This window comes from Mustela nivalis, assembly GCF_964662115.1.
Source record: "Mustela nivalis genome assembly, chromosome: 6".
In the NCBI taxonomy this organism is placed as follows: domain Eukaryota; kingdom Metazoa; phylum Chordata; class Mammalia; order Carnivora; family Mustelidae; genus Mustela; species Mustela nivalis.
In genome coordinates this window covers 38,810,912-38,825,563 of record NC_139025.1, presented here as the reverse complement: position 1 = coordinate 38,825,563, position 14,652 = coordinate 38,810,912, and the positions used below count along the sequence as shown (strand labels likewise).

At 43.3% G+C, this 14,652-nt stretch overlaps 1 protein-coding gene across 1 annotated transcript in view; it reads left to right on the top strand.

Annotated features, from left to right (window-relative positions):
• The window catches only part of PRKCH (protein kinase C eta), a 226,206-nt gene extending 211,787 nt beyond the window's left edge, over nt 1-14,419 (top strand). Inside the window, exons 13-14 of the mRNA XM_082734940.1 lie at nt 11,668-11,811; nt 13,137-14,419. Coding sequence (XP_082591066.1) covers nt 11,668-11,811; nt 13,137-13,283 — 291 coding nt within the window. The 3' untranslated portion in view covers nt 13,284-14,419. The remainder of the gene's footprint in view (nt 1-11,667; nt 11,812-13,136) is intronic.
• The last annotated feature ends 233 nt before the right edge of the window (nt 14,420-14,652 follow it).

The following is a 14,652-nucleotide window of genomic DNA, read 5'->3' as shown; positions in this document are numbered from 1 at the left end:
TTGGACCACGGCCGGGGAAAAGGTCGGTTGAGGTGAGGCAGGTTTACATATGACCTTAGACATGGACGGAGGATTGCTTCAAACATTGTTGGTAACTTGTTCAGCATTTGGGTCCCGTTAGGGACATAAGCAAACAGAGGACGTTTTCTGCAAGAAGGATCATTCATCACTTCATGGCAGCGGGAATGCAGCATGTAAGGAGAGTCTTGTGCCTGGCCTAGGGCAGCAAGTCCCCCTCCTCCTAACCCTGCACATCTCCAACAGGATGCACCATCAGAGCTTTCAGGACTGAGCTAGTGATCAATGTTCCCTTAACTCCCCATCTTTGTATCTTTGGAGCAGTAGTCGTGAAGAGAGGCTAAATGTTCCTCCTCGCAGTGGTACCCGTCCTGGCTTCTGTTTCATGGTATTCGTCCTTCCTGCCTTTTAAAAAATTTATTTAATTATTTAATAATTATTTAAGTATAGTTGATACACAGTGTTATGGTAGTTTAAGGTGTACAACATAAATGATTTGACAAGTCTCTGTGTTCTGCTCTGCTTGCCACAAGGCGAGCTCTCCTCTGTCACCGTACAACACTATTACAATACCACTGATTTGGGTCACTCTGCTATCTTTTATCACTCTGACTTCTTCGTTTGATATCTCCTGCTACCCTTCACCCATTTTGCCCATCCCCCACAGGACCTCCCCCAATCCCTCACCCCCCAACTCACTGGGAAACATCAGTTTGTTCTGTTTTTATGGGTCTGTTTCTGCTTTTTTGTTTTAATTTTCAGATTCTACATATAATTGAAATCATATGGTATTTGTCTTTCTCTGAGTTCTTTCACTTAGCATAATACCATCTAGGTCCATCCGTGTTGTCGCAATGCCGTCACAAATGGCAAGGTCTCATTCTTTTTTATGGCTGAGGCATATCTCAATGTACATATATACCACTCCTTACACATTCACCTCAGTGGCCACTTGGTTGCTTCCATATCTTTGCTGTTGTAAATATTGCTACTATAAACATAGAGGTGGCATCTAGCTTTATGAATTTGTGTTTTTTTGTTTTCTTTGGGTAAATACCCAGAAGTAGAATTATGAGGTGTTATAGTATTTCTATGTTTTTTAAGATTTTATTTACTTATTTGACAGAGAGAGAGAGAGAGACAGAGGGAACACAAGCAAGGGGAGTGATGAGGGAGAAGCAGGCTCCCCGTGGAGAAGGGAGCCCGATGCAAGCCAAGGCTCGATCCAAGAACCCTGAGATCATGACCTCAGCCAAAGGCAGATGCTTAACAACTGAGCCCCCCAGGCGTCCCTGGTGTTTCTGTTTTTAACATTTTGAGGAAACTCCATACTGTTTTCCACAGCAGCTGTACCAGTTTACATTCCCGCCAAGAGTATGTGAGGGTTCCTTTCCCCCCACATCCTTATTAACACTTGTTATTTCTTGTGTTTTTTATTCTCATTGTGGTCTTGATTTTCATTTCCCTGATGATTAATGATGTTGAGCATTTATTCATGTGTCTATTGGCCATCTGTAAGTCTTTGGAGAAATGTCTATAAAAGTTCTCAGCTCATTTTTAATTGGATTTTTGGTTTTCTGGTGTTGGGTTGTGTGCGTTCTTCTATAGTTGAGATACTAACCCCTCATTGGATATATCATTTGCAAATATCATCTCCCATTCAGTAGGTTGCCTTTTCATTTTGTTGATGGTTTTTGCCACTGTGCAAAAGCTTTTTATTTTAATATAGTCTCAATGATTTATTTTTGCTTTTGATTCCTTTGCCTGATGAGACATACCTAGAAAAATGTTGTGAAGGCCAGTATCAAAGAGATTACTGCCTATGTTCTCTTCTAGGGGTTTTATGGTTTCAGATCTGACATTTAGGTCTTTAACCCATTTGTTAGTTAATTTTTGTATATGGTGTAAGAAAGTGGTCTGGTCTCATTCTTCTGCATGTAGCTATCTAGTATTCCCAGAGCCATTAAAGAGACTGTCTTTTCTCGATTGCAATACCTCTTTGTCATAGATTAATTGACCGTATAAGCATGAGTTTATTTCTGAGCTCTCTATTCTGGCCTTTTGAAGTATGTGTCTGGTTTTGTGTTAGTACCATACCATTTGATAGATTTGCAGCATATCTTGAAATATGTGAATGTGACACTTCAGCTTTGTTGTTCTTTTTTTTTTTTTTTTTTTAAGATTTATTTATTTGACAGAGAGAGATCACAAGTAGGCAGAGAGGCAGGCAGAGAGAGAGAGAGGAGGAAGCAGGCTCCCTGCCGAGCAGAGAGTCCGATGGGGGACTCGATCCCAGGACCCTGAGATCATGACCTGAGCCGAAGGCAGCAGCTTAACCCACTGAGCCACCCAGGCGCCCCAGCTTTGTTGTTCTTTCTCAAGATGACTTTGGCTATCCAGGGTCTTTTGTGGTTCTGTACAAATTGTAGGATTGTTTGTTTTAGTTCTGTGGGAAAAAATTCTGTTAATATTTTGGTAGGGATTTCACTAAATCTGTAGATCACTTTGGGTAGTGTCGACAGTTTAACAATGTTAGTTCTTCTGATCCATGAGCATGGAATATCTTTCCAGTTGTTTGTGAGGTCTTCAATTTCTTTCATCAATATTTTGTTCATTTCAGAGTACAGGTCCTTGACCTCCTTGGTTAAATTTATTCCTAGTGATTTTATTCTTTTTGATGCAGTACTAAATGGAATTGTTTCCTTAATTTCTCTTTCTGCTACTTTGTTATCAGTATATAGAAATGCCAGCAGGGGTACCTGGGTGGCTCAGTGGGTTAAAGCCTCTGCCTTCAGCTCAGGTCATGATCCCAGGGTCCTGGGATTGAGCCCCACATTGGGTTCTCTACTCAGCAGGGGGCCTGCTCCTCTTCTCTCTCTGCCTATTTGTGATCTCTGTCAAATCAATAAATAAAATCATTGAAAAAAAAAAAAGAAATGCCAACGGATTTCTGTGTGTTAATTTTGCATCCTACGATTTTACTGAATTTATTATTTTTCATAGGCTTTTTTTGGTGGAGTCTTCAAGATTTCCTATAGGTAGTAACATGTCATCTGCAAATATTAACAGTTTAACCTCTTCCTTGACAATTTAAATGCCTTTTATTTCTTTTTCTTGATAATTGCTGCCACTGGAATTTTCAGTACTATGCTGAATGAAAATGGTGAGAGTGGACATCCTTGTCTTGTTCCTGATCTTAGAGGAAAAGCTCTCAGTTTTTCCCTACTGACTTACATTAGCTGAGGGTTTCTTATATGTGGCCTTTATTTTGTTAAGGCATGTTCCCTCTAGCCCCACTTTGTTGAGAGTTTTTATCATGATCATATGTTGAATTTTGTCAGATGCTTTCTTTGCATCTACTAAGATTTTTTTCATTTTGTTAATTGATTTGCAAATATTGACCCATCAGTACATCTCCAGAATAATTCCACTCAGTCGTGGTGAATGATCTTTTTAGTGGATTGTTGAATGCAGTTTGCTAATATTTTGTTGAGGACTTTTGCTTCTGTGTTCATCAGGGATATTGGCCTGTAGTTCTCTTTTTCTGTACTCTCTAGTCTGGTTACAGTATCTGCATAATGCTGGCCTCATAGAATGTACTTGGAAGCTTTCCTTCATTTTATGGAATAGTTTGAGAAGAATAGATATAAAATTTTCTTTAAATGTATGGTAGAATTCATGTGCGAAACCACCTGGTCCTGGACTTTTGTTCATTGGGAGTTTTTTGACTACTAGTTCAATTTCATTAGTAGTAATTGGTCTGTTCAGATTTTCTATTCCTGATTCAGTTTTGGAAGATTATATGTTTCTAGGAATTTACCCATTTCTTCTAAGTTGTCCAGTCTGTTGGCAAATAATTTTTTGTAGTAGTCTCTTACAATTCTTTGTATTTCTATGGTGTCAGCTGTGACTTCTCTCTTGTTTCTGATTTTTGGGGGTCCTCTTTTTTTCTTAAGGAGTCTAGCTAAAGGTTTATCGATTTTGTTTATCTTTTGAAAGAGCCAGCTCTTGGTTTCTTTGATCTTTCCTATTGTTTTTATAGTCTATGTTTTATTTATTTCTGCTCTAATTATTTCTTTCCTTCTACTAACTTCAGGCCTTGTTCTTCCTTTTCTAGTTCCTTTAGGTATAAGTTTAAATAGTATGAGATTTTTGGTTTTTTTTTTCTTGTTTCTTAAAGTAGGCCTGTATTTTTAGAAATTTCCCTCTTGAAACTGCTTATGCTGTGGCTCAAAGATTTTGTTATACTGTATTTTTATTTATCTTCAGGGGTTTTTTTATTCTTATATGCTTAGTAGCATGTTACTTAGCTTGACATGTTTATGTTTTTTCCATTTTTTTTTCTTATGATTGATTTCTAGTTTCATACTGTTGTGGTCAGAAAAGATGTAGGAAGGATTTCAATCTTCTTAAATTTATTGAGATTTGTTTTGTGGCCTAGTGATCTATCTTAGGGAATAGTCTTTGTGCACCTGAAAAGAATGTATTCTGTTGTCTGAAAAGAGTGTATTCTGTTGTTTTGAGATGGAATGTTTTATTTTATCTGTTAAGTCCATCTGGTCTAATGTGTCATTCCTTGTTTTATTATTTATTTTCTGAATAGATGATCTACCCATTGACATAAGTGGGGTGTTACAATTCCCTACTCTTATGGTATAACTGTTAATTTATCCCTATGTATAGGTTTTGGTGTGAGGCTCATATAACATCCTAAATATACAGCAGTCCATATTCAGTTGATGGTCACTTAAGTTCAAAAATAACTTTTTTTTTTCTTAATTCTTGGATATCAGGCCTTTATCTATAATGTCATTTGCAAGTATCTTCTCCCATTCTGTGAGTTGCCTCTTAGTTTTCTTGACTGTTTCCTTCGCTGTACAGAAGCTTTTTATCTTGATGAAGATCCAGAAGTTCATTTTTGCTTTTGTTTCCCTTGCCTTTGGAGACATCACATCATTAGCCATTGGGGAAATACAGATCAAAGCCACTATGAGAAACCACCTTCACCAGTTAGAATGGCAAAAATTAATAAAACAGGAAACAACAAAAGTTGGCAAGGATGTGGAGAAAGGGGAACTCTCCTACACTGTTGGTGGGAATGCAAGCTGGTACAGCCATTCTGGAAAACAGTATGGAGGTTCCTCAAGGTGTTAAAAATAAAGCTACCCTATGCCCCAACAATTGCACTACTAGGTATTTACCCCAAAGATACAGATGTAGTGAAAAGAAGGGCCATATGCACCCCAGTGTTCAAAGCAGCAATGTCCACAATAGCCAAGGAATTGAGATGCCCTTCAACAGGTGAATGGATAAAGAAGATGTGATACATATATACAGTGGAATATAATTCAGCCATCAGAAAGGATGAACACCCACTATTTGCATCAACATGGATGGAACTGGAGCAGGCTATGCTAGGTAAAGTAAGACAAGCAGAGAAAGATAATTGTCATATGGTTTCACTCATGTAGAACATAAGCAATAGCACAGAGGACCATGGGAGAAGAGAGGGAAATCTGAAGGGGGAGAAATCAGAGGGGGGGATGAACCATGAGAGGCTAAGGACCCCAGGAAACAAACTGAGGGTATCAGAGGGCAGGGAGCTGGGGCGATGGGGTAACAGGGTGATGGATATTAAGAAAGGCACGTGTTGTGATGAGCATGGAGTGTTATATGCAACTAATGAATCACTAAACACTACATCAGAAACTAATGATGTACTATACAGTGGGTAACTGAACATAATAAAAAATAGGATTATTTATTTGAAAGAGAGAAAGCAAGAGACAGAGCACAAGTGGAGAGCGGGAGAGAGGGGGAGAGGGAGAGGCACACTCCCCATTAAGCAGGGAGCCCACTGTGGGGCTCAATCCCAAGACCCTGTTATCATGACTTGAGCCAAAGGCAGACACTTAACTGACTGAGCTACCCAGGTGCCCCAGTTCAAACATATTCTAAAAAAATTTTTTTACTCCCCATTCCATGTTTTATGTATATCACATATTTTATGTAGTCACATTTTATATTTTTTATTTATAATTTTCTTCTAATTATGGCCTTTTCTTTTGCACTTAAAAAAGTCCCTTTAAGGGGCACCTGGGTGGTTTAGTGGTTAAAGCATCTGCCATCGGCTCAGGTCATCATGATCCCAGGGTCTGGGGATCGAGCCCTGCGTCGGGCTCTCTGCTCAGCAGGGAGCCTGCTTCCTCCTCTCTCTCTCTCTCTGCCTGTCTCTCTGCCTACTTGTGATCTCTGTCTGTCAAATAAATAAATAAAAATCTTTAAAAAAAAAAAGTCCTTTTAACATTTCTTGTAAGGCCAGTTCAATGTTGATGAACTTCTTTAACCCCTGTTTGGGAAAGTCTTTGTCTCCAATTCTGAATGGTAATCTTGCTGTTTAAAGTATTCTTGGTTTTAGGTTTTTACCTCAGCACTTTGCAGGCCAGAAGAGAGTAGCATGATATATGTAAACTTTCTGCTAAAAAAACAACTGATACCCTCATGGGGTTTCCCTTATAAGTAACTAGCTGCTTCTCTCTTGCTACTTTTAAAATTCTCTATCTTTAATCCTTGACATTTTAATTACATGTCATAGTGTGAGCCTCCATAGGTTCATCTTATTTGCAGTACTCGTTGCTTCCTGGAACTGGATGTCTGGGTTTTTCCCCAGGTTAGGGAAGTTTTCAGCTATCACTTCTTCTGTCTCTCTCTCTCTCTCTCTCTCTCGCTTCTCTTCTTCTGGGACCTCATAGTGCGAACGTTTGTTTGCTTGACACTGTCTAAGAGATCCCTTAATTTGTCATTTTTAAAGATTCTTTTTTATTATTTGCTGTTCAGCTTGGGGTTTTCCTTTATCATTTGCTAGATCACTGATCCATTCTTCTGCATCTGCTAATGGACTATTGATCCCTCTCATGTACTTTTCCATTATTATATTTTTCAGCTGATTCTTTTTTATATTTTCTATTTCTTTGTTGAAATCCTCATTTCATCCATTTTTTTCTTCAGTCCAGTGAAAATCTCTACATTACTTTAAACTCTCAGCATATTGCTTATCTCCATTTCATTTAGTTCTTTTTTTGAGGTTTTTGTCCCGCTCTTTCATTTGGAACATATTCCTCTGTTTCATTTTGCTTGACTTTCCATTAATTTTTATGAATTAAGCGGAATAGCTACTTCTCCTAGAGCTGAAGGGATGGTCTGTTGTAGGATTGTCCCCCTATAGACTATGTGTACCTGGTGACTTTGGTTCACTGGAGAGGCTAGGGTGGGCTGAGAGTCCTGGGGCACCCTGCTGGGATGGCAGGAGTTGAAGTGGGTTTGGACTGACAGTCCCGTGGCTCTTTATGCAGAGGGTGCCCTGGCAGGACAGCTGGCATGGGCTGGGGCCCTCCCAGAGAGCAGAAGGCACTCTAGCAGGATAGCTGAAGCTGGTGCAAGCCAGGGAGTCCCCAAGTATTTGGCACAATAGGCACCTGTAGCCAAGGCTGTTGCTGCCCAAGGTGCTCTAACAGGGGGGCCCTGGTTGGGCTGCTGGAACGGAGTTAGAAGGTCCCAGAGCACTTTGTACTAGGGGGGCCCTAGCAAGTCATCTGGAGGCAAAGTGGTGTGGCCTGGAGTATCTCAGGTATGGCGTGCTGTGTCACCTTGGTAGGAAATCTGGAACTGTCGTGAGTGCTGACCACAAGTGCCCTGGGGGCTGCCTTGCTGGGGCCACCCTGGACCAAGGGCCGGGGGTTCACTGAGGTGTCAGGCTCACTAGGGCACTGGACCTTGCTCCTCTTTATGCTACCAAGGTGGAAGGGGACTGCATTCATAATACTCGCCAGCCCCTCCAGCCTGGAGAGATTCCTAGCACGTCTCCTGCCATTTGTCAAGCTTCTAGGGCTGAATGCTTTATATTATAGTTGTACTCTTAAGTGATTTTTTTCTGTGCTCCAGGGCAATTGAATCTACTCAAAGTCTCTCAATACTATTCCTCCTCACTTCGGTTTGCAACATTGAGTGTCCCTTTATGAGCATGTTATCATGTCTCCATCTAGCTTGTGTTGTGCAGAAGCTGTTCGGTCAGCCCCCAGTTCCTCTCTAGGGAGAACTGCTTTATAAAATAGGTGTAGATTTGATATGTCCAGGGATGAGGTGAGTGTGGGGTCTTCCTAGGTTGCCATCTTGAACCAGAAGCCCTACCCTGGCTTTTCTGTCCCTGTGCCAGGGCTCAGACCATGCAGTCAGTGAGTGAAGCCTACTAGCTGTGAGGCAGTGTGGAGTGGTGGGGCATGTGGCTGACCAGGGATCATATGCTCCATCCGAAAAAGCAGCCACTGCTGGACTCTAGGCCTGTATATCAACCAGTGCAAGTTTAGTGTTCTAGAATATTCTATTTTCCAAGAGAAAGTGAAAAACTTGACTCTTAAATGACATTTCCTAGTTTTTAAATATTTGACAAGTAATTAAAGTTATTTTAAAACATGCTGTGTGAGCAAAATAAGATGTCTGAGGCCTGGGGCTGGTCTTACTTCTATACTCTCTCTCCTTTTCCCTAGTCTTGCCTGCCTTACCAGCTTCATCTCTTACCCTCTCACCAAATGTTGCTATCTCAGACAGATCTCTAATCCTTGCCTGCACCCTGGATTTACTTGACTAGTCATTTCCATGGGGATGTCTGCACACTTCAAATGCAAAGCTGAGCTCAGCCTCCCAGCTCTGCGCCCTGTCAGGTCTTGAGAAATGCTGGATGTTTTCGTTCCATTCCCCCAAAAGACTGCTATTACTAATGTTACTGCTTCTGTGGTTAATGCTACCAGTAATCTATTGCCCTTTTTTTGTTACTGATGTCTGTTATCCAGTACCAACGCTCTAGCAGTCAGCCAGAACAGACCGTGTGACCCTGCACTCCAGCTCACCCTCACTGCAAGACCAGCCAGTGGGGATTGTGTTCCTTCTTCTTCCACAAGCCCTCTAGGACTTGCTCCTGTTTTTTCCCCTCCACTAACGAGAAACCTTCCTAGTTTCTGAACTTGTCCAGTCCTCTCAGCTATTTTCTCCACCTCTTAACTGTCCACCCACCACCAATAATTTTATCTCCTCCTTCGGGACATACCCAGTACACTGTGGCTGGAGCCTCACTCACCTCTCTCTAGGACTCCAGTGGCTCCCATAGGCTAGCCCTTCCGGCACTCCACCCCTCCCCTGGCTCCCCAACCATCCCCACGTGCCAGTCACACCACACTGTATGTTCCTCTGCACCTGTGCTGGCTTTTGGGCACGACTGTCTTCATCCTTCAGGCCCGTGTTCATTCCCTTCATCCTCCTCCTCTCTCATCAAGTGCCACCAAGGAGTCGTGACCAGGCCCTCCTCAAAGCCACCATGCCTTCTCTTTTCATTTCACCCAGCTGTGATTGCCACAAAGCTTCCTGGCCTCTTCCCCCTTCACTCGATCAGCTCCTTCATGGATGGGCACTGTCTTTGCCATCTCTGTCCCCACAATGGCTGGTACACAGCCTTGCGTGCACTAGACACCACGTAAACCTTTGTAAATTGATCCCCCTTTTATACTGGAGAATGGCTGTGTCTAACGGGCTCAGAACAAGATATTAAAAGTCAAAACTAAACTGTCTGGTTATTCAGAAGGACCTACCAGAACCCAAGAGAAGGTATCAGGCTAGTGAAAGAGTTATTCTGATGGTCTCCCTTTCCAGGGATGCAGCGTTTAGAGGAAGAACAGCCGTGATTTGGTCTCCTTTCCCCTCATGCCCAGTGCCTCTCCACAGTGCCCCTTCGAAGTCTGGCTTCAGTGCCAGAGGCAAAGAAAAATGGACAAAGTCTGCTGGACACTGGGTTTCTGCCACTCCGGCGGCGAGAGCCAGGCACTGTTCCTTTTGCCCAGAAGAACAAGTTGTACCCGCACACTCACAAGATGTCCTCTGCTCTCCTCATTGGCAGGCCTGGGAATTTCCCACAAGCCACTGGGGTCTGCTCTACCATCCTTGTACTCTGAGGTTTTCTGCAGCATTGTTTGTTAATTAGCTCTTTTTTTTTAAGATTTTATTTATTTGACAGTGAGAGATCACAAGTAGGCAGAGAGGTAGGCAGAGAGAGGGGAAGGGAAGCAGGCTCCCTGCTGAGCAGAGAGCCCAATGCGAGACTCGATCCCAGGACCCTGAGATCATGACCTGAGCCAAAGGCAGCGGCTTAACCCACTGAGCCACCCAGGCGCCCCTGTTAATTAGCTCTTAGAATAGATGTCTGTTCCATTAAGGATTGCATCCCTGTGCTTGTTTCTCTTGTGTACGTATTTCCCCCTTCCTTTCTGAGTGCACAGACTGATCCAAGAGAACCTAGGCAGCATGAACACCTTGCTCTCACAGAACTGAGCTAAATGCTTGGACCTGTGCCGCTCTGAAAGCCCCTCAGACTTTCGGGCTGCATCTCCACTCCAGCCCCACCTATGGCCCTGAATTCTTTGTCCGTAGGAGGGAGGAAAAGCTGTTAAATCCCACTGCATTTTTTCTTGGCTCCCTTGGAGGGCTGTTCAGCATGTTCTGAGGTCTCTCCTGTCAGCTACGCATAGAGAGTTCTGCAGCCTTCTACCCACCCCAGGGTCACCAGTGGAGGCTTTGCAGCTCTGGACCCCTGGCCAGGCCGGGATGCTGCCTCCCAACACTGCCTTCAACCACAGGGGCTTTTTATTTACTCTGAATATTCCACAGCAGAGCGAGATCTTTTCTGGTTCTCACAGATCAAACTTGGTTTAAAATAACTTGATTTAAACTTTACCACAAAACTTCTTAATCCAAGGCCACTATTACTTTGAATTATTATTTTAAATCAGCTTGATTGTCTTTAAAATTGAAAAATCACATTGTGGCCCTGAAAAGCAAATTATCCTGTGCGAATCCTTGGTTTGGACAGGATCAAAACACCTTATGGGCCTTTTTGTCAAAGACGATTTTGTTCCAAATATCCTGATAGGAGCTCAGCCTAAGGAAAGTTACCTGATTGGTATATATACAGAGGATTTATCTACACACATTGCTTAAATGATCTATGTAGGAAGCTTCTCAGTCATTCACCATTTCAAAATAGAAGGGTAGGAGAAGAGAGCACCTTTGTTGCATAAAGAAAAGTGGCCAACTTTGGGTTTTTTTACTCTTGCAGCTTCTTCCCACAGATCTTCAAAATAATGACCCTCACTCTTCTCTCTGTGGTCTTGTCAGAGAGTAGGAACCCTGGCCGGCTGGTCAGGTCCTCAGAAAATGGCACAGCTGTTCTTAAAAGTAGCCCTATTCATAAGCTGTGGGCTGTCGGCAACTGCAGTGTTGGAGAAAGGCACACTATTTTATAAAGAGTTTTTCTTTAAAAGGGAAAGAAAAATACATGGTATTTACAGTGAAGAAAACTGGACCCTTCAACTTTATTTTAGTGGCCACGTCTGAAATGGAAGTGGCAAAGGCCATAAATACACACAAGCAATTGCGCCTTTCAGGGATGACTCATGCTGGCGGCGCCCATAATGGAAAATTCAGCCAGTTAAGCAAGATCAGCCAGAAAGCCTCACACAGGCTCCTCTGCCAGCGCTGATGTCTACCATCTTGTGACCTAATTGTTGTATGTTATTGAATGATCGACTCTCTTTCTTCCCCTCTCAGTTCATGACCAAGAACCCCACCATGCGCCTGGGCAGCCTTACGCAGGGCGGAGAGCATGCCATCTTGAGACATCCCTTCTTTAAGGAAATCGACTGGGCCCAGCTGAATCATCGCCAAGTAGAACCACCTTTCAGACCCAGAATCGTAAGTATTTAAGACCATCAGAGTAGACTTTCCTCTTTCATAAAATGTCTCCATGTTCTACAAAATCTGTTGTCCCCTATGGAATAACCGAACCAGAAGTTCAGCCTCACCCCTGCAAGGTGGGCTCACCCAAGAGGAGGCTGGCCCTTGAGGCAGCCTCTCTCTCCTTCCAGGTTACTTCTCTCAAATTTTTCACCTCTTGCTTGCTCTGGAATCCATTCTCCCTTAACCTAAACTTTCTGGAGCATAAAAGACCTAAAACTTTCTAGGTTTCCCCAAAAGAGTGGGGCTGAGAAATTCATCGTTCTTAAAGTTTCCTCACACTCCCCCAGTACCTTTCCCAAGCCCTCAAGGCAGTAGAAAAGGCATGAAATGCTACCCATCTCACTGAACCTGGCTCCTTGGCTTGGACAGCCTGGGTCTGGATCAGCTACTGCTGCCCAGAGCTCAGGCCAAATCCCTTTTGACTCGAGAAATACTGGGCGGGCATGCCAGGGGTACCTTCCCAAGCAAGGTAGCTGAGGGGGCACTCCTGAGGGTGGTCTAGCTCTGGCTTTGGGTCGAGAGATCCACAGTGGAGAAAGCAGAAACATACCTTCAACTTAGACCTCTCATTTTTCTTACCTAACAATGGCAGAAGTGAGCTTTCCAGCATTCATTTATAAAGATGTAAAATATCAACATTTCCAAACATACAGCCAGCTTAATCTATAACAGCCCCCAAGGTTGGGCACCAGGCACCCAGCCGTCAAGCCACTTCCTTTACCAGGCCTCCCCTGCCAATGCCTCAGGTAGGAGGGAAGGCTTTGCCAGCAAGACAACGGGAAGCCAACTGGTGAGTAAAGCAAGAGGCAGTTGCTTCCTAAACTCTGTGCTTCCACGTCTTTCAAGAAAATCTCTTCACACCTAGAGTCCTGTGTATAAGCAATTGGTGAGGCAAGTGTGAACTTACACTCTGTTGACAACCAAGTGTGTGTGTCCCTCAGTAGAGTCTGTTGAGAAGAGGCACTTTGGTAAAATGCCAACTAAAGGGTGATTGAGAGAGCTGGATCAGGTGACCAAAGTAATTGCTTTGCCTCCTGGCCTGAGGCAGCCTTCTCAGCAAGATTTCTGTGGGGTTAGTGAAGTGGGGGTTCCCAAATGCCCATAACAATACATGGCACAGCAGAATTACTACAATGCCCTTAGTCCTAATGGTCCTAACTGTAAATACTGCTGCTCCCAGGGCCGCAGAGCCCTTCTGACCTCCCTGGTGAGGGTGCAGGCCCAGGGAAGAGGAGAAAGCCTCCTGTGCCTAAAATCTGACTCTTGTTTCCTTTTGACAGAAATCCCGAGAAGATGTCAGTAATTTCGACCCTGACTTCATTAAGGAAGAGCCAGTTTTAACCCCAATTGATGAGGGACATCTTCCTATGATTAACCAGGATGAATTTAGAAACTTTTCCTTTGTGTCTCCAGAATTGCAACCTTAGCCTTATGGGGAATGAAAGGCATGATATGAGAATCACAAGCAGATCCAGACTTTCCAGGAATTTCCTTTGTGGGGCATTCCCCAGTATCAGCCTTAGAACAAGAACCTTACCTTCAGAGCGCAGGTGGAAAACTCTGAAGGACAGAACTTCAGGAGGTCAGCTCTTTCAAGTCCTCATGAAGACAGGGTGCTAGAAAGAGTGGATACCGAAATGAGATTTCATGAAGAAGTAAGTATACTGCTCAACCTAGGAGTTTCCATGTTTCCTCTGGGCTTGGGATATTAGAAGGAACCAACACAAGAGAAGGTGTGAAGAATCAACTCGATCCTAGAGATTCTGAGCCAACCGGCTTTTCACTTCAACAGGCAAATCAAGACTTGGTCTGGGCCACTCTGTGCTCTTCTTAAGCCACTGAGCACTGGATACCAGCAGACTGCAAGAAGTCTGTAAATGCTAATGAAGAATTTGAAGGTAAGGAAATGAATGGCTTTCCAAGCAGAATGATTTACTCTGAAGAAACAAAACTCACAGCATAAAGCCCTGTCTTGAAAACAGATGCTGGGCAACCAGACAACTGTTCCAGCTTATTCTCTTATCCTCACTTGAACGGATATTTATTGAGTGCCCAGTGAGACGGTGCCATGCGCCCAGCTAGTGTAAACAGATTCGTGTGCACTGAACGTTCATGCTCCGGACCACTTATGTACCTGAATGGTGTTTGCATTCTGTGAAATGCCTCTCCATGTTGCATATATCATGCTTCTTTGTCTCCACATAACTTTGTCCACAGAAGAGGGCTCGCTGCCACAAGGGCAGCTGTCTACGCAAACAGCAGGTGAGCCAGGGGCTTGCTGCCCAAGGACTTGTGAAAGCTCAGCGTGGGATGATGTGTGATCCCGCACCATACTCAGTGAAGAATCGCACGCCACTAATGTCAGTGGCCAGACTTATGGCTTACACATTAGCAGGTTATTTAAGTTATATTTTAAGAGACAGAAATGTTTGGTATGCATTTTAATAACTAGAAATGACTCTTACAAACAGGACATTTACCGAAGGACCTTAGAATATGTACTCATATGCAGCTGGAGAATTTTGTCTGTCTGGAAATAAATGCATTTTGTAGCAAAAGCAAACTTTCTGTCTAGGATGATTTGTTTCATCCCCACTAGGACATGAGATATCTAAAAGGTTTTGAGCAGAATGGCTAGGACTCCTAAAGCAAATTCCTGGAAAGCTGATAGAACCTGTGTCTCCCTAAGCAGACTTGACCTCTTACTGCCCAGAACTTCGGTACTGACTGCTAAGCTGTGCCGCGACAGAGCAGTCCTCTGTCTCAGTGCCTCAGCACAACGTTGATTTCTCAGTC